This window comes from Hemicordylus capensis, chromosome 1 (genome assembly GCF_027244095.1).
Source record: "Hemicordylus capensis ecotype Gifberg chromosome 1, rHemCap1.1.pri, whole genome shotgun sequence".
In the NCBI taxonomy this organism is placed as follows: domain Eukaryota; kingdom Metazoa; phylum Chordata; class Lepidosauria; order Squamata; family Cordylidae; genus Hemicordylus; species Hemicordylus capensis.
In genome coordinates, this window is record NC_069657.1 from 442994583 (window position 1) to 443021715 (window position 27133).

The 27133-nt window shown below is 42.3% G+C and overlaps 1 protein-coding gene across 9 annotated transcripts in view; it reads right to left on the reverse strand.

Moving 5' to 3' along the window:
- CCDC88A (coiled-coil domain containing 88A) overlaps window positions 1–27133 on the reverse strand; it is a 249095-nt gene that overhangs the window by 121349 nt on the left and 100613 nt on the right. For all 9 annotated transcript variants that reach the window (XM_053246281.1, XM_053246272.1, XM_053246265.1 and 6 more), the window contains exons 9-12: window positions 11556–11637; window positions 9108–9266; window positions 7251–7397; window positions 5585–5729 (exon numbers count right to left, since the gene is read on the reverse strand). In XM_053246281.1, coding sequence (XP_053102256.1) covers window positions 5585–5729; window positions 7251–7397; window positions 9108–9266; window positions 11556–11637 — 533 coding nt within the window. The remainder of the gene's footprint in view (window positions 1–5584; window positions 5730–7250; window positions 7398–9107; window positions 9267–11555; window positions 11638–27133) is intronic.

Genomic DNA, 27133 nt, shown 5'->3' on the forward strand with positions numbered 1-27133 from the left:
GGTCAAGAGAACAGCCAGCAGTTCCAGGAAATGTATATATGGGGACGACTTTTGTCGGGTCCACAAGCCTTGTCCATGAAGACCTGCAAAATGAGTGTCCCACCCCTTTAGGAAAGCATCCATTGTCACAGTCACTGTAGGAGGATGAAATGGGATGCCTACCATGAGATTCTCTGGTAGAATTCACCAGAAAAGGGAGTCCAATACTGTTTGTGGTATATGGCCATACTACCCTGAATGTGCCCGATCTCATCTGATCTCTGAGGCTAAGCAGGGTCAGGCCTGGTTAATACTTGGATGGGAGACAAAAGGTACTCAAATGACAAAGGTACCTGTCAAAAACCCCACCTCACAGAGGTACTAGGAGGGACATCCATTGGTTGTCTATGTTTGGCTTGAACTTGGACAGGGACTACAGTTGGAGGGACCATATACGTATTCTGGAGTATACCGTGCAGGATGCCATTAGTCCCAAGAGACACTGGATGGTCTGCACGTCTTGGATATGAAAGAATGAACTAAATGTACAATTGAGAGTTTCCTTTCCTCCAAGAGGAAAGCTTGCTTTACTATTGTGTCCAGAGTTGTGCCTATGTACGTTAGAGACTTCTGAGGTTCGAGGATGGACTTCATACAGTTTATCTGGATGCCTAGGAATTCTAGGAGAAGAGGACCAGTTGGATTTGATCAATCAGTGAGTCTTTGTTGGTTGAGATGAGCAGCCAATTGTCTAGGAATGGGAAGAACAAGATGCCCTGTATCCTCAAATGGGCAATAACAGCACTCACACATTTTGTGAACTCACGTGCCCCCTCCTCAGAATTTAGAGCCATTGGTGACTCACTGTGACACCTTTAATGAGTTTTTTGCAGCTAAAATCTCAGATTTGAGCTGAACTGGATTCCATCATTATTGCAGAGTCTATTGTGGAGGTGTCTAGCATCTCCTCTTGTATGGTTAGGTTGGATCATTTTCAAATTGTGACTTCCGAAGATGTGGGCAAGCTGCTTAGAGAAGTTCACCTTACCACCTGTTCTCTTGACCTTTGGCTCATGGTTAATACAATCTAGCAGGGAAATTATTGGAGAGGGTCTTGTTGGTATCATGAATGCCTCTCTGAGGGAGGGCAAGATGCCTCCTTATCTCAAGGAGACAATTGTTAGACCACTTTTGAAAAAACCTGCATTGGATCCCTCAGAGCTAGGCAATTATAGGCCTGTCTCCAAGGTGATTGAGAGGGTGGTGGCTTCTCAACTCCAGTCAGGGAAGAAGCGGATTATATGGGCCCATTTTAAACTGGCTTTCAGGCAAGCTATGGGGTTGAGACTGCCTTGGCCAACCTGTTGGCTGGTCTCCAATTGGAAATCGACAGGCAGAGTGTGACCCTGTTGGTCCTCTTGGAGGCTTTTGATACCATCAACAATGGTATCCTTCTGGACTACCTAAAGGGGTGGGAAGCACTGACTTGCAGTGGTTCTACTCCTACATCTCAGGCAGATTCCAGATGGTGTTGCTTGGAGATTGTTGCTCCTCAAAGAGAGAGCTCCTCAAAGCAAGACCCACAAAGCTCCATTCTATCTCCAATACTTTTAAACACCTACATGAAACCTCGGAGAGATCATTAGGAGATTTGGTGCTAGGTGCTATCAATATGCTGATGATACCCGGATCTATTTCTCCATATCAACTTTGTCAGGAGAGAGCTTAACCTGTCTAAATGCCTGCTTGGGATTGGTAATGGGCTGGATGAAGGAGAACAAACTGAAGTTGAATCCAAACAAGATGGAGGTACTCAGAGTGGGAGGTCTGAACTTAGGAAGTGGTTTAGATCTGCCTGTTCTGGATGGGATTACACTCCCCCTGAAAAGTCAGATACATAGCTTGGGAGTACTTCTGGATCCAAACCTCTTCCTGATCTCTCAGATTGAGGCAATGGCCAGGAGTGCTTTTTATCAGCTTTGGTTGATACACCAGCTTCATCCATTTCTCACGACAAATGAGCTTAAAGTAGTGGTGCATATGCTGGTAACATCCAGGCTTGACTACTGCAATGCGCTCCACTTTGGGCTGCCTTTGTACATAGTTCGGAGACTGCAAATGGTGCAGAAAGCAGCAGCCAGATTGGTCTCTGGAGCCACCTGTAGAGAGCACATTACTCCTATTTTAAAAGAACGACACTGGTTGCCAATTAGTTTCTGGGCAAAATACAAAGTGCTGGTTATTACCACTGTACCCTCTAAGGTGCGTGCATGCACCTACTCCCAGGCCACCGTGCAGCAGTTTCTGGCAGGTGTGGAGTCTCTGCTGTGCCCTCCACTGCCACCCAACACCCCAGCACCCTGTTCCCCCTCTCCCTGACTGGGAAGCATTGCTGCACTTTCCCCCTCTCCCTGGTTACCACCTCTTCTTCCTTCCTTTTCCACACGGCCGGACCTCCTCCTCCTCCAGTTCCAGCTGCAATGCCAAGCAGCCAGAGGGTGGGAGGTGGTGGCAGCGGCTCCCCACCACTGGCAGCCCAGAGAGACCTTTGCTGGGGGCAGGAGGATGGGAGGCAGAGGTGGCTCCCCACCCCGTGGCTGCAGAGGAGAATGGGAGGAAGGATGATGGGATGTGGCAGTGGCTTTCCCCCAGTGGTTCCCTGCCCAGAGAGACCGAATCCAGGGACGGGGAGAGGGGGAGGAGGAAGGGAGGCAGCAGTGGCTCCCCCGCCCCCAGAGAGACTGGAGCTGGGGACAGGGGAGAGGACGGGAGGTGGTGGCAGCGGCTCCCCCTCAGGGGGAAAAAGGTTTAAAAGTTCAGTAGTGTGTGTGTGTGTGTGTGTGTGTGTGTGTGTGTGTGAGAGAGAGAGAGAGAGAGAGAGAGAGAGAGAGAGAGAGAGTTTTATGTGCACACACTGACTTGATGCTGTTGCCCAGGACAAAACTCTGCTCACTGATCATAAAAATTAGAGGAAACACTGATTATTACCTATAAAGCCCTGAATGGCTTGGGTCCAGTAGTAAGGGAGCATATACGATGATTTGGAAACCTATGGGACTTTTGTGATGAAAGCAAACCACTTATATAATTATCCTCAGAATACCTCTAAAAACAAGAAAAAAACATGCTGGCAGTCTGAGAATCTGCTCTGTTGTTTTTTATCCCTCATTCAAGTAGAAAGTTATTTTTTTAGGTATTTTATAATATAAAAGCAATATTCATGTCTGTTAAACCAAGAGACAAGGTAATTAATCACAGTTAGTCAGTGATTTAACTCCCTTTATAACATCAACATTATTAGAGGTTTGGGGGGGGAGTTGAAGAAAACAGCTGAACCCCAGTTGATCAGGACATTTCCCTACTTAAGGGTTTGACGTCATTTTTGATGTGTATAAGTTTTAGTACAGTTTTCAAATTGTGTTTTTTTGTGTGTGTGTTTCCGATCCTCACAGCCACTTAAATACTGTTGAGACTGTTGTTCATTGATTAACAATGGAAGGTGTTTCCCACCCTGAAGTTCATGGAGCTAAAGAAGCAAGATATGACAATAACTACTGGCTTTGTATCATCAGAGAAATGAGGCATTGGTGGAGAGGCCTGTTCCTATATCCTATGAAAAATGCTCAAACATGCCAAAGAATGATATGAAAGAAAGATAAAATCAAATACTGAGAAAGACCCAATATCGTCAAGCAGTACCTTCATTCGATCATCACCTTACAAAAGGGAATTGTATTTCTTTTGTGAAAATGGACCGGGTTACAATAACCTTTTGCATTTAGTTGCTACAGAAAATGCTGGTCAGTCAATTAAAGATGCAGCTGAAAGAAGTGGGAATGATCGGAATATTCCAAGTGTTTTATACCATGCAATACTATGAGCACACCATCAAGCAATCATTTGGAATAATGATACGACCATGAAGCGTGTAATCCCAACACCTGAAAAATATTGTTGGAAAATGGAAGAGGATGTCTGGATACCAATAATGATTGATCAACTCCCAGCTCCAAAGGCTATACTTCAGTTGGTGAAGTGTGGATGCACTACCTCCAGATGCCAAGGAGGAAAATGCAACTGTCGTAAAGCAGAGTTGATCTGATGCGATGTGTGTCCCTGTGCACCTCAAAATACACAGAACCAAGAGGATGCTTGTGCTTTTAAACGTTGATCAAGAAGGTATCTTTATTGTGGATCCAAGGATGAAATCGATATCTTGGAGAAGAGCGAAATCCTTCGATACTAACAACGTCAACAGAAAATGGGAGCTGAAGACAGATGGCATGGAGATAGATGAAGGAGCAAGCATGTCTTTAGATGAGGCTTAGTTGCAACCGATATCGGAATAGACACTGATGAGACTTGGACCCTGGAAGAGCTGGACGGTAAGGTCAGCATGGAGACCAATGTCTGGAACGACACCAGCATTGAGGTTGGTAGTGATGTTGAAGGAGGATCAGTAGGAGCCATTTCAATTATCTCTGATGAGGAAGAGGGTGAGGGAATGTGGACAACCTGAACCACAGATGGTGTCCGAACTCTGTCTGGCATCCCCAGTGTTGACATCGAGGACAGAGGATGAGTCAGCATTGAGGATGGTGGGCAAATAGATGCAGAGACAAATAGTTAATGGCTTTTAGTTGCCAGAGGGATCAACCTATAAGCGGTTTCTAAGGCAGAGGCCGGCGTTGCTGAAGCTGATGTCAACCAAGTCTTTCAGTGTTTAGACTGGAACAAGGAATTGTCCTCTTGGTGTTTGCGTTTTTTGCCGTGCCTATGATAGCTATCCTTCAGGACATCCCGAGGTTTCTTTAAAGGACCTTGCGCAGTATCCGTCGGGAAGATCTCAGGAGTTGAGCCCAGCTTCCAAGTTGATGACATCGACTAACATCCAAGTCAATGACATTTGCTGAGACTGTGGCATTGGGATTGGAGGGTGCAGTACCTGTTCGTATACAGTAGCCCTTAAACCCAATTCCATGCTTCTTCTAGTTTGTTTAGAAGAAAATAGGCAAATTTTGCAGGTGCATACAATATGATCCTCACTGAGGCAAAGGTCAGGTTTGTTGGAGGAGGGAAAGGTCCTGCGGCAGGAGGAACACCAATTAAAAATTTTTAAATGTCCATTAGAATGAAAGGAAGCAAACTAGTCCAATTCGGGAAGCAAAGAATAGTAAGAAACCAATCCAAAGTCAGAAAAAAACCCAACAGAGCAAACCTTTTAACTTCTGTCTTTCAGGAACCAAGCACGACCAAAGAACAAATCCTGAGGAAAGTAGACGCAATGGCGGTCAAGGAGGACCTGAGCAAGAAAGTGCTCTGCTGCCAAAGATACTGACCACACTCCGTGAACGAAGAGCAGAGCTTCAGAGTGCTTTGAGGAGCCTGAAAATCCTTCTGTGAGGACTACTGCGCAGGCGCAAAGCCCACATTGTGAAGGATACCGGATCACCACAAATATATGTTATTTCTTCCATGTGGCTACATCCTTGGGCCCTTCCGAGAAGAACTATTTACCAATATCTGAATTAATCCATCAAGCACCTCCAGTGTACAGTGTGGCCATTTTACATTTTCAGCTGTGAAAAAGACAAGTGTTATTTACCTTCAGCAATTTCAGTAGACCTGTTCATCTGTTCAAGCTCCCAGCCAAGATGTAGTGATTCATCCATACTCTGCTTCTGAGCCATTTCTAGGGTCATATTTTCCTCCATAAGTTCCTCGATTTTCCTCCGATCCATATCACGTTCCTTAAACATTGTGTACATGAAACTTTTTAAAAACGTACTTCAAAATGCACCAATGTATCTCTTTCATTAACCAATTTTTTTCAAATTCTAGTGGCGAAATTCTCTAATCTGTTACAGGACCTGGAACAAATCTTGTTCAATACAAAAGTGACCTATTTCAACTTTTTAAATTGGTTCATCTAACCCAGGGGCTCCCAAAAGGGGATATCAGTACCCCTATGGGTACTTGAAGAGCTTCCAGGGGTACTCTGAGTCCTCCTGCATCTCCACACTGCAGCCACACCATACCCATCTGAGGATTACTGACTTGAAGCTGAAGCGTCCACTGCAGAAGGGGAGGTAGGGAAGATCAAGGCCCTCTTCCTTTGCTCCTGATTGACTGGCTATGTGCTGAAGCTCAGCATATCCCTTCCCTCAGCTTGACTGACAGGCTTATCACCAAGTACTCCAATTGAAATTAACACGACAAATAAACTTTCCTATGAGTAATTTTGGTGGGATTACTTATGAGTAACAATCTGAATGTAAGCCAGTAACTAGAGTAGCCCATCTCATACCTGTAACATTTAAATTTGTGTGTGTGCATGTGCATGCGGGGGCACACACTATGGTGTACCTTTACTGAAGGTTTACAACAGAAGGGCCTTTTTTACACGTGTTTAAAGAAGGTTGGGAACCTCTGCTCTAACCTATATAAACCTTGTCATATACACAATCTGTGTGATAAGGAAGCACAGAAGATGCAGCTAAGTGGCCAAGGGACGGACCAAAGTACAGACATTTTAAATGTTTAGATATGAATAATTATGGCAATATAAATGTTACAGTATGCTTGAAAATAACAAATTTATCATTTTAACAAATTTCAGTAAGATGAATTTATGAATGATTTGCTGTTTTTAAAAAGCCTTAGACTGAAATGTAGCATATAAAAACAGGTGAAAAGCTTGTTCATTTTTGCATCAAACCTTCTTTTGGAAATATAAATCTAAGATAAAATGTTAGGCCAAGTATAGAAATCTTAATTATATATTTCAGTTTTATAACTCATTTTCATTTGATAAAATCATAGTTTCTTTTGGAGAAAGTGCGCCAATTTGAAATCTGGAAGTTTACAAAAGTAACTGTATGAAGAAGTCTATTCATGCAAGGAGGCTTTCCCACCTGCCCTGCCATTACACCCCCCATACCCAATATCTCAAGTTGTCCTAGAGGATCTCTCAACCACCTCAGGGGCAGCTTTTCAGAGCACAGGAGGCAGAAGAGGGCAGGAAAACCTTTTCTGCATCTTTATTAATTTAAATTATTTTTTAAAAAATAAGCATTTGATTTTAAATTTTTTTCTATCCAATTGCTGCTTTTTTAACCAATATCCAATGCAGCTTACAATGGACGTTATCCAATTCAAACAATAAAACTGTATCTATAACACTGACAAAGCAGCTACTGCCAGAGCCAGCAAATTCAAAACAATTCTGTTTTTAAAACCTACACATCTGAGGTCTCATCACGTATGCTCACCATCTCCATATCATGCAATTTAGCTTTTAACTGTAGATTCTCTTTCTCCAATTCATGCAATTTATCAGAACGGGCTCGGGTGCCTTCCAACTGATCTTCCAACATTGTCTTTGTTTCCAACAATACTTGATTATCTTCTTTTAATTCCTACAAGAATTAGTAAGAAGCATGAAGCTGATGTTCACTGTGTGCAAGTATGCAACTGTCAACAGAATATATGAGGACATGCACTAAATAAAAATGAAAAACCATTTGTTATATTTTACATAAAGCTGATAAAACAGAGCAATGCCCCCAAAAGAAAGTTTGGCAAAGTGAAAGACTAGCTCCATCATTCTGAATCTTGAACTAAAACTGATATGCAGTACAATTTTATGGTTGTTTACTCACAAATAAATTCCACTGTGTTTAATAAAACAGTACAGTCTGAGGTTGGTCTGATAGAGATCGCAAGTTTACTTATAACTGAAGTCCGAAATGCAGAAGGAGTAGTCTAAAACAGTCCAAAGTCTAACTGTAACAATCTAAAGTAAACCTGAAATTATTTTAATCACAGAAAACAAATCAAAGTAACTTTCAGATGAGCCACTTTCCGAGGAGCCATAGTCACCAAGGTGCGAGCATTTGCTCAGTGCGAACTGAGGCAAAATGGCACCGAACTGCCAAAAATAATCGACACTGGGCATGCAAAGGAGGCGGCTATCAGTGCTATGAGGAGCTAACAAATTCCACCTGCATCGTCTGTGCAGGTACAGAACCCATGCTTATGAGTGTCAAAGGATCACGATCCAGATATATAGGATTGCAGCCTAAGCATTCAAAATCCACTTTGCAGACCACAATGGCAGATTCTAATAAAAACGATACATCAGATTAACATGTTCCAATGTTAAGTCTCCAAATGTCAGATGTGAGTTATCCACATGAGTAACTCCTTGCAAACTTTGGTTCATTCAAATAGCTAGAAGAAAGTCCCTTTGATATGGATAATACCAAGAAAGTTTGTCCTCTTAGAAGCATAGTAAAAGATTAATTTTAAGTACAGGTGGCTCTCTTTACCTAGGGTTCCGGCTATCGAGGTTTTGCGTATCCACAGATGGGCCCTAGAGACCCGATTTATCTATCTGTGATGTGAAGACAGGCTAAAATGAGCCTATTCATGGATGCAGAGTGGCTGGAAATGACTTGCAGTGTCACTTCTACCCGCCATTTAGAGCACAGAGCTATTTTAATGCTCTTTCTTCTTAAAAAATGGGGTGGGCTTTTTTGCTGAAAATTCAGATAATTTGGAGCAGATTTGGGGGTTTTCAGGGGGTTTTCTGGAGCCTTGCAGCCCTGGAGAGCAAGGTGCTATGCAGTTCTACTCTTATTTCTCCCCCATTCCAACCTTTTAGACATTTTTAGGCTCTGAGGGGGGACCTAACCCCCCAATCTCCATAGAGTTAATGTTTTGTTATTTGCGGTTTCCGTATTCGTGCTAATTGGCAGGAACAGAACCCTCACAAATAATGAGGGCCACCTGTAACTGAAGCAGATTTCCTGATTGCAAGGACCGTGCTGAGAGGGGTGCAGACAGACAGCATAGCTGATCATCATCAGATCTTCCATACTCGCATTTAGACAAGATTCCAATTACCACAAAAGGATAGCACTATTTACATTGATTAAGACATTCCTAAGTCTAAACAAAAGATATTTACACAGCTATCTACACTCCATTTTTCAAGGTATAACTCCAAGAGGGAAAACAAGGTCAGGAAATACAAACTCCTGCCTTAAAATTGGCTCATCTGAAAAACTGATATTTTAAAAGAAACTTATAAAAAAGCTTTTATAACTTTAAAAAAATCAAGTTACCTCAACTCTAGCCTTGTAGAATTCAATATCATGTAGCCTCTCTTTGTATCGGCTGACTTCACTTTCAAGCTTGTCAACCCGGATTGCCTTCTCTCTGAGAGCATCAAGTTCATCCCGGTATACCCTAGCAGAACGGGCATCCGAAAGCAAATTCATGTTCTAGCAAACAACAAAAAAGGTTATATTTTAAGTATTTGCACAAAATTAGATCTTGCAGATAACTGACATTATACATTAACATTGAGTTATCTTAGGGAGTTTTTTCAAGGAAGCTGAGCAAAGAGAAAAGCACTAAACCATTAGGAATATGAAGATATTGAGAAGTAAAACAAGTTTATTTGGATCCATGTGATAATCTGTAGCATGCATGCAGTTCAATTATATGCGTAACAGTACTTGGCAGTCTCACTGAGTTCAGCAGGGCTTACTTATAAGTAAGTATGCAAAAGACTGCAGACTTAGTCTGGTTAGTCTTGTTATTCATTTGGGAATCATCCTTTTCCTTGAATTCTATTATTACTATAGGAAACACGCCTGTATTGTAAACATCTTTTTCTGTAAAACCATGATAAATCCAATCTAAACAAAGCTATTTCTACTGGTTTTGTTTGCAAATGTGTACAGAAGGTCTCACCCCATCTCTACACTGATGCATCTGAAATGCAATTTCCTTCCTAAAAACAAAGATAAATAGAAAAGATGTAATTCGATTATCCTAGTCTAACTGCCTCTGTTTCTGAGAAAGTACCAGATATATCTAAATGTGCTGAACAACAACTCCTCCTACTCCTTTGTTGTTTCACCTTTAAAGGAATTCTTCCCTTAATAAGGTGGGCAATCTGCCTGACTAGGTTGTCGTCATGGACCAGGTTAATCGAACACTCTGCTTGAGAAAGCTTCTGTCAGCCTGTGTTCTATAAAATACTGAAGGAAAATAGGAAGCAACTCTAATGCCTATTCATTAGCTACAGCAAACTAGGGTAGTTGCTACTAGATTAAATCCAGTTTATGTTTCTTTAATATATCTGAAATTATGCTAAGCTTTCCTGAATAAATCTGCCTTTCATGCAGCTGTTCTTTGCTTCTGAGTTTGTTCAGAAACTTCAAATAGATCAAATCTTTGGCCCACTATAAAGCCTTGCTCAAATACTTTTCTTGTGTGTCACCAAATGCAACATGCTGGAGAACAGCAGCGGGGAGCGGAGGGGGGGGGGGGCTTTGTTGCCTTCTACTCTAGTCATGGGCTTCCCATAAACATTTTGTTGTAGGGAACATGCTAGACTGAACTGACTTTTAGTCTGATCCAGCAGAGGTGGTCTTATGTTTTTAATTCACAGAGGGATAGACAGAATGTGGAAATTCGCCTATATGTGACGAGAGAGATGTATACAGACTAATGTCAACTGACTCCTGACTGATTGTGAGTGATCAGGAACCCTGTGTGTGCAGACAGAAATGATGAAGTGCCAAAGACAGGCCCAAAGTGAAATTTGGCTGGTATAGCTTCAATATTAGGAAGACACCTGAATGTTAGGGATCACTCTAAGCAGCCTATGATTCAAAATAAGATAACTTGATCAATATATTAGTTACAAAAAGCAGACATGTCCTACATGGCATTCAGACAATTAGCAAATCGGTGCTCTGTCAGCAAAAACTCCCTCCATGAATGGAATGAGTGTTGGACTCATGCAAGGAGTCCATGAATGGAAAGAGCTTCTGCTGGTGAACCACTACCCTGCTAGATTTGGATGCCGCCCCCTGATTTTGAAATCTGCTTTTAATGGTGTCTGGGGGCGGGGGAACGACTGTAATCTTAAGCAATCTTCTCTGCCTCCGGAAGTGCCTGTGCCTTCCAAAACTATGTTCCTAGAGGCTGTACAACCCTATTAATGTGGTGATCAAAAGAGAACTAAGTAGGAAGGCATCAGTCATACCCTAAAAAATGCCAAAGGCCTTAGCTATTAGCTCTAGAATTTTCCAAGAGATGTTCTGTTCATACAAGTTATAGCATTTTCCTTTCGTAAAACATTTAAATTAATAATAATAATAATAATAATAATAATAATAATAATATTACTACTACATTTATATCCCGCTCTTCCTCCAAGGAGCTCAGAACGGTGTACTATATACTTAAGTTTCTCTTTCGCAACAACCCTGTGAAGTAGGTTAGGCAGGTTTAGTAGGTTAAATGGGACACAAGTGGGGAAACAGACAGTTTCCAAAACCACTTAGTATAATGACATTATTTATTATTAAAATAAATAGATGCTAATATGATACAATGAAAGCCCCCAACCAGCTCCCTGGCAAAAAAGAAAAGAAAAGAAATGTTTAATTCAGAATCCTTGCTTGGCTTACATATCAGTGATTTAATTGATAAAAACAAGTAGCTACACTTAATCTGAGCAAAAAGGCCTGAGAAGTAATCTAGGATTTCCAAACCTCTTGCTGCAGTCTCTTCAATTCAACTTCGATCTGTTCCAGCTCTTGTTTACAATCCAGCAACTGTTCAGTCTTTTCCTCACTTAATTTTGAAAAAAGGAAATTGATTAAAACATAAAACTAAAGCCTTGTTTTACTTTCCAAGAAAAACAGATTAAATAACTATTCTCTTCAAAGCTTTCTTGGGGACTAACCGCACATTATGCCAACAAGCCCTGACAGCTTTTTAAAAAAATTTAAAATTAATTTAAGAAAAGCCATGGGATAATCATCAGCAGGGAGGAGACAAGTGAATCTTTAACCCTTTGCCCATTCTACATGGGTGTTTCTGTAATTTGCCTTATTTCCCCCTATCCAGTTTGTTTGTTTGTTTACATTTTATATCCCACTCTTCCTCCAAGGAGCTCAGAGTGGTGTACTACATACTTAGGTTTTTCCTCACAACAACCCTGTGAAGTAGGTTAGGCTGAGAGAGAAGTGACTGGCCCAGAGTCACCCAGCAAGTATCATGGCTGAATGGGGATTTGAACTCAGGTCTCCCCGGTCCTAATCCAACACTCCAGCCACTACACCACGTTCATAAACGTTTTGAAAAGGGCTACAGAGAGGGAGGTTACTGGATCAGAAAAATGGCTGGTGAAGAAAGGATTAAACATTCCTCATGTCAGTATCTCTAGTCACTATCCCCACCCCCCATGCCCTATTTTTCTTTTTAGGAAAGCACATTGGGGTTCTGCTACATCTGTTTACACGTAAAGAGTAGTTAGTTTCTCACTCAAAGGATTAACAAGTGAGCCTGTGGAGCTATGAAAGAGTTTTTTGGTTTTACTTGACATGCTACTTGCCATTTCACTTTTCTCTACTCTTTAGTCACTCCTCCTTGCAGGAGTGGGATTATTAGTGTAGCCTAGCTGTATTTTCCTTATAGGCCCAGGTTTGCTCTCTACCAGAAGTTCCAAGACTCCTTAAAAGGCAACACCTTTCCAACATTTAATTCTTCATCATACCATTGGGAGATTACTGCTGACTTTTACCACTGAGTAATCTTACAAGACAGAATAAGGATTACTGGTAAACCTACTAGCCCTGCTAAGTTATTTCTATATTATTAAAGGTTTTAGAGACTGACACCCTTTAATGTATGACTGAAGTAGATATTACTATAAGAGAGCAGTCAGACATGTTATTTAACATTTTCTGCTTGTCCTAACATCATGGAAGAGAAACAAAGAAAAAAAATCCTATCTGAGTACTTCTAATTAATGAAATTAAGATGTTAACAATTCTCATCTTCAAAGCATTTACACCAATAGAGCACCCATAAAGTCAAATCAAAGCAATGCTGCATCATGAAATTGTAAACTTCAGAACAAGGGGAATGCAGTCACTTTCAAGGGCATCAATCAGTAATGTCACCCACAGAAGGGTTTCCTTTCCCAGAAACTAAGAGGGACCTGTGCAAGACACTGTGACTTCTCTTCACCCCCACTGACAAAAGGTACATGCTGGAGCAGCAGAAAAACGGGTTGCTTACCTGTAACAGATGACCTGGTAGTGATCCCACAACATTCATAAATAATGGGTTCTGTGCCCACACAGACCACTTTGGGTGAAATTGGTTAGCTCCTCGAGATGCCCCCAACCATCTACTGCACGTGCTTCACATCTTCTTATATCAGCAGTTAGGCATCCCCTTTTCAGTTTCTTGTTGGCCGGCTTTTTTTCTTTTTTCTTTTTAGTTGCTTGCGCTCTGCTGCGGGGATGTTTGGGAGGGTTTTATGAATGCAAAGGGATCACTACCAGATCATCTGTTACAGGTAAGCAACCTGTTTATCTGGATAGTGATCCCACGACAGTCGTAAATAATGGGTGACTTACGAGCTTCCTTGTTGGTGGTTGGAGCCGCAAGCTATTGTAGCACCTTTTAAAGTACTTTTCTCCCAAATTTGGCCGCTGTTGCAGAGCGAAGATCCAAAGCATAATGCTTTATGAATGTCTGGTCAGAAGCCCAGGATGCCGCCATACAGATGTCTTTGTATCTTATTCCTGACAAATGTGCCACCGAAGTTGCGTACGCCCTTGTAGAGTTTCACAGATCTTGGCGGAGTCACGTTCTGTAGTTTATAGGCCATGAATATAGTCTCTACTAGCCAGTGTGACACCTGTTGGCATGATGGTGAGCAGCCTCTATGCTATGCTATCCCTTGTAACAAACAAATTAGTTTTTCTGATTTCTTTTGTTCTTTTTAAATAGAACAGCATTGCCCTGCGTACATCCAGAGAGTGCATTGAGCACTCTAAAGCTGTGGATGGGTTTCTGGAAAAAGTTGGTAGGTCCACATATCTTGGTTTAAATGGAAGTCTGTGAATATTTTTGGCCAGAACTCTGGGTTCTGGCATTACCACTTTTCCCACATGGAACTTTGTGTAGGGTTTGTCCATATGTGGTGCTAGGAGTTCACTTATGCATTTTGCACTCATTATTGCCAACAAGAATACTGTTTTTAGAGTTACCAACCTCATGGTTGCAGTTGTCATTGATTCAAAAGGCTTTTCTGTCAGCGTGGAGAGAATCAGTGACAGACTCCATTTGTCCATGGGCTGTCACACTGATGGGTACATATTATTTATATCCTTCATAAAGTGTTTGCATTTTGGGTGGGAAAACACTGTTTTTCTATCCCATCCGTTGTGGTGGGCTGATATTGCAGCCAAATGCACCTTAACTGATACATTTGCAAGCCCCTTCATCTTTAATGATGTGAGATACAGCAATACTTCCCTTAATGTCACTTTCTTGGGCTTAAAGGCTTTCGTTCTTGCATAATTAGCAATAGCAATAGCAATAGCACTTACATTTATATACCGCTTTATAGCCGGAGCTCTCTAAGCGGTTTACAATGATTTAGCATATAATTGCAAAACCTTTTCCATTTGGCATCATAATTTCTCCTGGTGGAAGCTTTCCTCTTATTAAGCATGATCCTCCTTAGTAACCCATCCTCCACGCTGTGAGTTTCAGTGTTCGTAGGTTTGGATGGCGTAGCTGGCCCCTCTCTTGACTTATTTGGTCAGGTCATTGAGGGAGATGCCTGTGGTTTTGTCCCAACAGTTTGAGTAGATGTGGAAACCACGGCTGCCTTGGCCACCAAGGGGTTAGCAGAATACCTCTGGTTTTGTCCTGCAGCATCTTGGCCACCACCCTGCTCAGCAGTGGATATGGCGGGAATAAATAGAATAAACTTTGAGTCCATTGGAACTGGAAAGCATCACCCTTTGAGTGGTTTCCCAGCCCCATCCTTGAGCAATATTGTTTGCATTTTTGGTTCTCTTGGGTCAAAAAAAGATCCACCATTGGAGTTTCCCAACGTGCAAATAGCTCCTCCAGGATATCTGGGTCCATCTCCCATTCGTGTTGCTGTAGTACTTGTGTTTTGCCTAACGCATCTGTCAATATTCTGTCTCCTTTTATATGGATGGCTACCATATGAATTTTCCATACAATGCACCAATTCCACATCTGTAGACTGAGTTGACATAGTGTCTGTCACAGTACCGCCTTGATTATTTATATATGCAATTGCAGTGGTATTGTCCACCTGTATCTGGACCACTAGGTTTACAATGGTCTTTTGGAATTACGCCTTGTATGCTGCAAGGAGTTCCAAGAAGTTTATGTGTGGCCGCCTTTCCTGTGTTGACCAAAGGCCCTGTATCCTTAGATGTGACAGATGCCCCCTCCCACCCGCCCAGCATTGAAGTATCTGTTATAGTTACTGTGCGAACCAGAATCTTGAATGGGATACCCTGTAAGAAATTTGCTCTGCTGGTCCACCAACTTAGGGAAGCCAGCACTCTCCCTGGAATGTGTTGTATTTCGTTCTGTGGATCGACACTGGGGCGGAATTCCATCAAGTACCATGTCTAGCCTTCTCAGTCATAATTTTGCATCATGAACTGTCAGCGTGCAAGATGTCATTAGACCCAAAAGCACCTGAATCATTCTCGCTTTCTGTTATGGTGAAGTGTGGAAAACTCTCGCCATCTGGTCTATTTGTTCGTATCTGTCCTCTGGCAAATATGCCCTGTGTGTTCCCATGTCCAGCATTGCTCCAATAAACTGAAGCCGTTTGGCAGGCTGCAGATGTTACTTTTCCCAACTGATTTGTACCCTTAAATTGTGCAATAGAGTCGTTACGCATTGTATTTGTGATACTAACTGTTCCTTTATTTTTGCAGTGAGGAGCTACTAGTCTAGATATGGAAAGCTGGAGAGGCCCAAGGTCCAAAGGTAGGCTATGATCACTGCCATGCACTTTGTGAATACCCTTGTGGCTGTCACTAGGCCAAAGGGGCAGGGCAATACATTGTATTGAAATATTTCCATGCACACTGTGAAGAATAGGTATTTCCTGTGGTTCTCCTCTATGCCGATATGAAAATTATGCATCTTTCAAATCCAATGTTACAATCCACATCTCTTCATGTAGAACTGGAAGGATTGCTTGCAGTATTAATATGCGAAATTTTTTCACCTCAACATACTGGTTCAGCCAACGTAGATCCTTTACTGGGTGGATGCCCCCATCCCTTTTCAAGATTTCAAAGTACCGAGAGTAAAATCCCATTGCACTGGTGATGTTGCCTGCTTCTCCAACAATTCTTTGACCTCCTCCATCAGCGTTGTCGTTTCGGGAGTCTATTTTATCCCTGTGGATTCTGGCAGAGTCATGAATTCTATTGCATACCCTGACTTGAATATTCTCAAGAACCACTGGTCTGATATTATGTGGTGCCATGCTTGAGCATGACTTGCCAGTTTGATGTTGTTTCCGGCATACACCGACTGATGTTGCTTCTGATGCTGATGATACGTGTCAGTCTTGGTTTCTGATAGTGCAGATGGGCTCAGCAAGCAAGCAAAGGTGTTGCCTGGCCTGCTGTGCTGTCTTATTATGATTCTGTTGGTTTATTTTATTCTTTGCTGCATAGTATAGAGATTGTATCTTTGGAAAGGTTCCCTGTAGTCCCTATGCTCATTCTGACGGCTTTGCCATCATGGATACGGTTGATATCTTGTATTGGTAAACTTAGGCATTGTTGTGATTGTTCTTGCTGTATTTTCTCCCAGTTTTCCATTGGGGTGTCTGTCTCCTCACAAAACAGCCCCTTGTCATCAAATGATGGAGCTTCTATACGATCCTGCATGTCTTGTTGCAGATTAGTTGCACGCAACCAAGCATGTCTTCTCAAAATTATTGCTGATGTCAAAGTACGGGATTCTGATTCTGCAAGATGTTTTGCATTACTCAGCTGTTGGTGCATTATCGTAGCTGTTTTCATAAAAGTAGTCTCAAATCTCTTTTGAAATTCATCAGGCGTCAAATTAGCAAGCTCTTCATTAAATGTCTCCCATAAGGAATATCTATATTTTGATAAGCATGCCATATAATTGGCTATCTTAATTGTAAGACATGCTGTAGCATTAGATCTTCTGCCCAAGATATCTAGTTTTCGCCCTTACTTATCTGCAGGAGTGATATGGTATTTTCCTTCCTTGGAGATTGATGCACAATCTCTATTACCAATGAATTTGGCACAAGATGTTTTATAAAGTACTCATTTCCTTCTTCTTGTATCCTATATAGAGTCTCTAATCTTTTTGATGTTGGCGTAGAAATCTGGATAACTTCCCAAGCAGATTTTGCAGCCTTTATAATGACTGGTAAAATTGCTAAGTATACTGGTTGTAGAGCTGCTGGTTTTTTCATGAAATTGTACACTGGATCATCCAGATCTGTAATTTTCTGTTTAGTCCAAGCCTAATATCTCTGCCACCTCTGCTATTTGCTGATGGTAGGATTTCATCTCTTCCGTGGGCAATATAGATGACATAGTAGATACATTCTGATCTGGTTCAGGGATGTGTTCAGTAGACTCTTCACTGGTGGAGTCAGTCGCACAATCCTGTTCCTCATCGGATGAATCTCCATGCCCTACTGTGAAGCCTGTGGAAGACTACATTGTGTCACTATGTCTGGGATTGCCCTTGCGAGCAACTCCCCTCTCATGCCTGGGATTGCCTTTGCAAGCATCTTCCCTGTCATCTGCCAAAGAAGTCATGCAGCAGAAGTCTGTCTCACGCTCTTTTCTAATGAGGAACTTCTCTTATCTGCCGTAGTCATAATTGTGTCCATTGCCAACACTGTCTGTGTGGCAATGCTTCTTGGCACAGACACAGTCTATGTTGCCATAGTATGCCTCGTTGCATGTTCCATTGGCAATTGTGTTTGTGTCTGAATAGATGCTGTCACCTGGAAACGTGGAGGCGGAATTATCGGTGGAGATAGGAAATCTGTTTGGATAGTAGCATCCTGATTCCTTGCAAGCTGCGTGGTAGTCTGCATTGACATATCTTGGTATTCATTTCACATTGGTGTGACTTGTGTAGCCCTCTGCATCATTTGTGGGGTGTTTTTCTGAGTTTGCCACTGCTTAAATTGAGAGTACTCCTCTGGAGATAAAGAAATGGCATCTCCCCCATCCTCTGTCTGGCAGCAATCTCTGCAACGGGGTGACTCCATACAGGCTCCTGGTCTCTGTCTGGTGATTGGTTGGCCCTTGCCTTTTCCTTTGTAAGCTACAAAAGGTTTCTTCATTCTCCTAATAGCTCTTGTTTTTTCCAAACAGTTTAACAGAGAAAGACGTACATCCAAAGAGTGCAGGGTGACTCTGGATTTTGAAAGAAGGTAGGTAGAGTACGTTCTTGATTTAAATGAAACACTGTCACTATCTTAGGATGGAAGCTTGGATCCAATCTCATAACCACCTTAGAACTGAGTATAAGGAACATCTGTATGCAACGCTGTCAACTCATTCACTCGCGTGGCAGTAGTGATGGCACTTAGGAATGCTGTTTTCAAACTGACCAATTTGAGAAACGCCTCCCGCATTGGCTCAAAAGGGCCTTCAGTTAAAGACAACAAAACCAAGGACAAACTCCATTGTTCCACTGGTTTCCTTAATGGAAGATATAAATTGTTCACTCCCTTCAAAAATCTTTTACAGTCTAGATGGGAGAATACTGTTGACCCATCCCACCTTTTATTGCTTTGACGATAATGCAGCTAGATGCATTTTAGAGACACATCTGCCAAGCCACTAAGTTTCAAAGAGGTCATGTACAAGTAATACCTGTGTCAGAGTGGCCTTCCTAGGAAGGTAACCATGCTTACATGCGTAGATTGCAAACCTCGTCCATTTGTATCTATATATTTTTCTTGTTGACAGCCTTCGATTATTAGGTAAAATTTTCCTTAAAACCCAATTCTCCACACTGTCATCAGCAAAGTCTTTATATCTGGGTGCTGTACGTCACGAACCAGAAGGGTTCTGCCGTCACGAACCAGAAGGTCTGGCCGAAGAGGGTATCTGTGGAATCTCTTCCTCGAGAGTTTGAGAAGCGGTGCAAACCATGGCTGCTGTGGCCACCACGGCGTCACCAATATGCTGGTAGAGTTGTCCCTGATGATCTGTGCTAGCACACAATTGACGGCTGTGGGAGGTAATAGATATAGGAGGCCTTTGTTCCCCAAATGCATCTCCTAGGGATCTCCTGCCAACCCTTGCACGTAAGCAGTATCTCTGGCACTTTTTGTTGGCAGCAGTCACAAACAAGTCCACAGTTGGTTGTCCCCACAGGTTGAAAATACATTGCAGATAGATGCTGTTGATCGAACATTTGTGGTGTTCGTTGAGTTGTTTTGAACAACTAAAATCGTCCGCCAATATATTGTCCACGCCTTGTATGTGTATGGCTAGAGTGTACACTCCATGGCAGATGCGTCATTCCCAAATCTGTATACTCAAGGCACAGAGGGAACGGGACACTGTCCCCACTTGTCGGTTCAGACACGCAATGGCCATCATGTTGTCCAGCTGGAACTGTACCACTCTGTTCCTGAGCAGCAGCTCAAATACTTTTAGTGCCATAAACACAGCCAAGAGTTCCAAGTAGCTTATGTGCCGATGAGTCTTTTGCATTATCCACTGCCCTTGCATCTTATACTTGGTACAATAGGCCTCCCATCCCAACAGGAACGCATCTGTCGTTACCCACTGAGTGGGGATTAATGGCTCAAATGGAACCCATTCCAACAGATTGGTCTCCACCATCCACCAGCGTGGAGAATGTCGTATCATCTGTGGGAGTGTCAGCAACTTTTTCTGGCTGTTGACATATGGGCAAAAGTTCATGAGGCACCATTTCTGCAGACACATACAACACACCATGGCATTGCAGAACATCATCAGTCCCATCAACCACTCAATGCTTTCCACAGACTGTACTGGGGTCAAGGCGAAACAACGTATCAGGTCCCTGATCTGCTGACAGCACTCTATTGGTAAGAATGCCCTTTTTGATTGTACATCCAGAATTGCTCCAATATAACGTATGTGTTTCTGTGGTACCAGATTCAACTTCTTCCAGTTGACGTTGATACCAAGATTCTGCAACAGTTGAAACACATAGTGGATCTGCGAATCATAGTGTATTCTTTGTTGTCGCTCACCAGAAGCCAGTCGTCTAAATACGGGGAAACCACAATGCCTTCCGCTCGTAAGTATGCCACTACCACAGCCATTACTTTTGTGAACACACGTGGGGCTAATGATAATCCAAAGGGAAGGAACACTGCATCTCCCACTGTAAATCTTAGGTATTTGTGGTGGTCCTCTTGAATGCCTATGTGGAAGTACGAATCCTTCAAATCTAACATTGCCACCCACTCCTCCTTGCACAGGGGAGACAGTATCCCTTACAATGTCATCATACTGTACTTGAGTGCCCACACAAAACAGTTGAGACCCCAAAGGTCCATGATTGCCGGAATTCCCCCATCCCTCTTTGGGATCTTTAAGTAACGGGAGTAAAACCCAGACATTCCACCCACCACACAGGAGCGATTGCCTGCTTCTTCAGAAGCACTTGCACTTCTTCCAACAACGTAGGAGTTGAGTTGTTCTGGTGTACTTCAGTCCCAAGAATGGAGGCAAAGATTTGAACTCTATAGCGTTAACCAGTCTCGATAATTTGAAGTACCCATTGATCTGATGTTATGTGGAGCCATGCTTGGGGCATGGATTGCCAACCTGATGGAATTGTTGGCAACCACAAAACAGGTGGTGTGCACTTTGGTTGTTTGTGTGGCGGACAGTCAAGCAGATCAAAGAGTCTGTTTATTATTGTCTTTGGGAGGCCTGTTGCTTTGGCCTTTGTTTCTTTGTCCAAATCTTTTATTCTTTTGGTACGGTCAGTACTAATGGCAGAAATCCCGCTGGTGTCCATAAGGCCGGTAATGGGAAGATGTTGCTGCAGTTGATGTGGATGCCATGAATGTTTTGGCTATAAACTTTGATTTATTTAATGATTCCATCATGGAATCCATGCTCTCACTAAAGAGGTCTTTCCCATCAAACACCAGGTTCTCTAAACGTCCATGCGTGTCCTGCTGTAGGGTTGTAATCCTCAACCACTCATGGAGGCGTAAAGTCACCACAGTCATCATGGCTCATGACTCTGTTTCTGCTAGGTGCTTGAACACAATAAGTTGCTGTCCAGTGACAGCAGTAGTCTTTTCATATTTTTCTGAAAACCAATCTTGAAATTCCTCTAGAGTTTGCCAAGTAGAATCCTACAGTAAAGTGCCCCATAAGAAACAATTAAATAAAGCCATACAGGCCACATAATTGGCAATTCAGACAGCCAAACTTGAAGTAGTATAAATCTTTCTTACCAAAACATCCAGTTTTCTCCCTTCAACAGAAAGTGTTGTATGGCGGCATCCAACCTTCGATGAAGCAGCACAGTTGATGGAATTCAGGACAGAATGACTAAGTATCTATTTTCTTCCTCTTGTATCTTATATAACCCCTCCAAACGCTTGGACGTTGGTGTAGAGGTCTGTAGCACCTCCCAAGTTGTCTAAGCCACCTTCGTGATCATCAGCAGCATAGGAAGGGCGACCGGATGCGAGGTCTTAGCCGTTGCCATCATATTATAAACAGGATCTTTTCAATCCGTCTCTGCAGCTTCAAGTCCATACCTAAAGCCTCTGCTATTTCTCTTATTAAGGCATGGTAGGCCTTAAATTCTTCCAACAAGGAAGTTGTCTTAGGCGGTACATCCGGAGATGGCTCCGTAGGATGGCTCACCCCATCAGAATCCGTCTCTGTGGACTCAGAATAATATCCATCACCATCTCCAGGTGGAGGCAGAGGCAGTGCCACTGGGGGCACTGTCTTCTTTTTCTCTTTCCTTAGCAATAGTGGTACTACAGGGGTATCATAGGCACATTGTAGATTTTGGACAGGTGCAACATTAAGCAGCTGTGCTGGTGTTAAGGAGGATCTGGCAGGTCAGGTTGTGTCTGACAGGAAGTCGAGACAGACATGCTGTAGTATTAGGGGCATTATCTGGTAACACAGAGTCCATGAATATGCCTGTAGTCCGAAGACACATCCATTTCTCAGGGACTACCAGTAGAGGATGTTGCATAACACATTGTACCTTCTACTGTTCAACATAATCATCAGGAAGCATAGCATATGGTGCATGCCTGAAACTGCATGAATGCGTCAGCTCTCTGTGACCCTGCAGGCCTTGTATGTTCTGCTGCAAGAGCCCCTGAGTAGTCACATACTGCACAGGTGACTTCCATGTTAGAGGCGCAAAGGCTATTGCTGTTGCAACTGGCACCTTAGGTCTAGAAAGCACTGGAGCAGAGCGTGTCACCACAAGCACTGGTATGTGCAATGGTGACATCAACCAGAAAGGCATTGAGGAAGTTGTTGTAGCAATGCATTGCGGGGACATCGATGGTGTTTTGGGGTGTGATTTTGGAACCTCCTTGACATCTTGCTTGACATCAAGCCCGCTGCTTAGGAATCCATGAAAAGTTGACCCCCAGCAGGTGCTATCTGAAGAATTCAACATTGCTAGTAACAAAGTAGCAGTGTTTGGGTACAAGGAGACATGATTGTCCTGGTCCTGCTCTGAAGCCAAATCTAGGAAATCCCCTTATCCAACATCCGCTAATGCAGGGAAGTAGACAGGGATTGTGCTGGCGTTTGAGCCACAGACAGCTGAAGCACCCTTCTGGGTAGAACCGCTGCCACTGGTGAACCCGTTGCTGTCATAGTCAATGCCGAAGGCTGCATTGATGTCGACAGCGCGTCTGAGGTCGTGACAGCGGTGGTTGTTGACAGCTGCGATCTCAACGGCCACCAATGTTGTATACTCTTGTCTCAATGTCGACTGAGCCACTCTCGATATCGAAAGCGGGCTATATGTCTGTACCACAGTAGGTGACAGCATACTACACTTTGATTTTGTTTTGCTATGGTGCTTCTGCTGGGGTGGAGAGTCCCGCTCCTCATCCGAGGAATGTCTCCGCTTCTTGTCCTTATGGCGATGAGCAATTTTCGGGACCGTTTTAAGTCTTTTTAAAATGGGCTCTGATCCCTCAGCAGCAGTTTTAGACTGCAGTATCACAGATCCTTGCATGCTCAACGTTGAGCTAGACATCGTGCTCGACTGTGGCCCCGATGTTGAAGGGTAACTCAGTCTCAGTGTCAGAGGGCGTAACACCTCATCATAAACCGCCGCACAAAGGCGCAGCATCCTGTTCTTCAGGGTTTGTTTGGAAAATGAACAACAAATTTTACATGCTGCCATATTGTGTTGTTCTTCCAAGCAAGGTAAATATGAATTGTGGTAGTCCGTAGATGGTAGCTCTGCATGGCACTCTACACATCTCTTAAAGTTCTTTTTCGTCTCCACCCTGAGAAAGAACGCTCCGAGGCTTCCTCCCCACAACAGTCAAACTAAGTAAACCTAATCCAATCCAATCCATTAAACAAAGAATGGTCTCAATATAGTCCAAGATCAGTAAGGTCCAAAGTATCAGTTTTTTCTCTCTTTTTCTGTTTGTCTCTAGATGAACTGAGGAGCCAGCAATGAGGTGTTGAGGCTTTGGTGTTAAATAGAAACTGGGGAAATGGTGCACCCAACTACCGATTTAAACGGAAACACAGAACATGTGCAGGGCAGAGTGGGTGTCATGAGGAGCTAGTCAATCTACCTGCAAGATCCCTGTGCAGGTGCAGAACACATTCCTTATGAATGCAACAGATCATGATCCAGATCCATTTGCTACCCACTGTGAAGCTTTGAATGATTTTTTTCATGAACGAAATCTTTTGTATTTGGGCCAAACTGGATTCTACAATTAGGGCAGAGTCTGTTATGGAGTATCCAGCAACTCCTCTTATGTGGTCAGATTGAATCACTTTCAGTTTGTGACGCTGAGCTTGTGGGCAAGCTGTTTTGGACTGTACATCTTACTACCTGCTCTCTTGACCCATATCCAATTTGGCTTATTTTATCTAACAATCAGATTGTCAGAGAGGGTCTGGTTAACATCATAAATGCTTCTCTAAGGAAGGGTAGGGTGCCTCCTTGTTAAATAGAAACTGGGGAAATTTGGGGAAATTTGGGGGAAATTTGGGGAAACCAAAGAAGGCTATCATTAGACGATACTTGGGAAAACATGCACAGGACCCCTCAGAGTTAGGCAACTATATGCCCAATCTAATCTCTCATGATTGGGCAAGGTGATTGAGAGGGTAGTGGCCTCTCAGATCCAGATAGTCCTAGAGGCAACTGATTCTCTAGACCCATTTCAAACTGGCTTTCAGGCAGGCTATGGGGTTGAAAGTGCCTTGGTCAGCTGATGGATGATCTCCAATTAAGTACTGACAGAAGGAAGGAGTGTGACTCTACTGATCCTTTTTGATCTCTTGGTGGATTTCAATACCATCGACCACTGAATCCTTCTGGGTTCCCTAAGGGAGGTGGGATTAGGTGGCACTGTTCTACAGTGGTTCTGTTCCTCAGATTCTAGATGGAAACTGATGTTCTGCAAAGCGAGAGTTACTGTACGGAGTTCCACAAGGCTCCATACTGTCTCCAATGCCTTTTAACATCTACATAAAACTAGTGGGAGAGATCTGGGAGATTTTGTAAAGAATGTTTTCAATATGCGGATGACACTCTGATCTATTCTTCCATATCAACTTCATCAGGAAATAGCTTCCCTAAATGCCTTCCTGGAGGCAGTAATGGGCTGGATGAGGGATAAACTGAAGTTGAATCCAAATAAGGCAGATGCACTGATTGTGGGGGGTCAAGACCCAGGACATGGTTTAGATCTGCCTGTTCTGGATGGGGTTACGTTCCCCCTGAAAGATCAGGTACATCGTTTGGGAGTGCTCCTGGACAGTGTTCCCTCTAAGGCATGTGCATGCTCACAAGTTTTTTTATGTCAGCTCAGTTAATTTTAGATCCCGCTCAGATCGAATCAGGAAGGCCCCACTCTGAATGCACGTGCGCACACACTGCCTTGATACTGCTGTCCAGAACAAAACTCATTCCGCACACAGGTGAAAAAAATTAGAGAGAATACTGCTCCTGAATACAAAACTCTCTCTGGTTTCTCAGGCTGAGGCAGTGGCCAGAAGTGCCTTTTATCAGCTATGCCCATTTCTTGAGATAAACAACCTTAAAACAGTAGTACATGTGCTAGTGACCTCCAGGCTTGACTACTGTAGTGCATTCTATGTGGGCCTGCCTTTGTACATAGTTCAGAAACTACAACTGATACAGAATGTGGCAGCCAGGTTGGTCTCTGGGACAAGATGGACCATATAACACCGGTTCTGAAAGAACTGCACTTGCGGCCAATATGTTTCCAGGCAAAATACAAAGGGCTGGTTATTACCTACAACCCTGAACAGCTTAGGTCCAGGGTATTTAAGAGACTGCCTTCTTTGTCACAAACACTGCCGCCTATTAAGATAATCTGAGGAGATCCAATTATGGTTGCCACTGGCTGATCTGGTGGCAACTCAGGGCCAGGCCTTCTCTGTAGCTGCCCCAGGGATATAGGATGCACTTTCTTTCAAAATATGAGTTTCTCCATCTCTGATTGGTTTTTAAAAGACCTTTAAGACACACCTGTTTTCTCAGTTTTTTAATTAAAATTAATTTTAGACTGTTTTTGTCCTGTGAAATTATTTTGTTTCACTTTGTGAATAGTTTTTAATTGTTTTTAATTCTGCAAAAGTGTTCTATTTTATTTTTTATATTGTAATTTGAATTGTGTGCACTGCCTAAAGATGTATATATCATGTATAAACATGATGAATAAAAATATTTTTATAGCAATGGAATCAGAAAACAAATATGTACAAATCCTGTCAAAATGGTTGAAGATTGATTTTCTAGTAGGATAAAATTAACACCACCAAAACGACAGATATTTATATACCACTTTTCAACAAAAGTTACCAAAGTGGTTTACATAGATAAATAAAAATAAATAAAAATGAAGTATGGTAATTGACATTATCAATATAACTGTAGGGATACAATTATTGCTTTTATACATCATACTTAAACTTGAGGAAACTAATGCACTTAAGCTATGAAACCCCTTAAATCAGGAATATGGTCTCTTCACTTATTTTCATTCATTATTCACTTATTTTCTGTATATACAGAAGTGCAACATAATTTATAGTAATAAGTGCAACATAATTTATAGTTTATACTACTAACTGCTACCAACAACTAAATCATTAAACTACATCTAGTATTTTACATCTAACAAGGATTTATTTACAAATAAAATTCTAACACATTTCAAAAATGTTGAAATGTTCTTAGCGATGACTACACTTACAAATGTGTGCTTCAGTTAAAATGTAAAAGGGATTGTCTTTAGTTATACAGAATACATCAGTCTTCACTGTTTCGGCTATTAACCGTCAGTCAAATTAATAACAGCAATTTACATTAATTTTCCTAGTGCAGCTGTTTACAGAATATCTTGGGCAGGCTCTTTTCAATAGACATGTAATAATCCAGTCATCATAAAATGAGATGTGTTTCTTTTATTGTATTCCAGTACTCATGGTGACTAAAATGTATTACTTTGCCATGCTGGGGCGGAGAAGGAATTGAATAGAGATGACAATTAACACTGCTAGCTGAAGATGATCTAGTCAAAACTCTCCTACAAAAAGGGTATTGTTCTTGTTATATTTCTTACCGACAGGTTATACTGTTATATTCTTGTTCTTGTTATATTCATTACATTACAGGTTATACTGTAAGTGCTCCTTTAACACATTTATTCTCTGCCTCAATGAAGCCTATAGGAGCTCCATTCCTCCCAGACTATCACTGCTGCAATCCAATGCAAGGTCAGTTATGAAAAGCATACTGTACCAGTTGACAAGATAAAGCCACTGAACATATATTGGCAACTGAGTAAGATCTGTGCACTGTCGCATGTCCAGAATTCTTTCAGACAGATATAAAGATATACAAGCAACCTTTCATTGGAAGTTGGGGCAGAAGTCTCAGTATATAAGATGCCTTGGTCTAAGTCATTCAGTGACTAATTCAACATATAAGACCTATTTAGACATTATGTTGTATGTGCTTACAGATT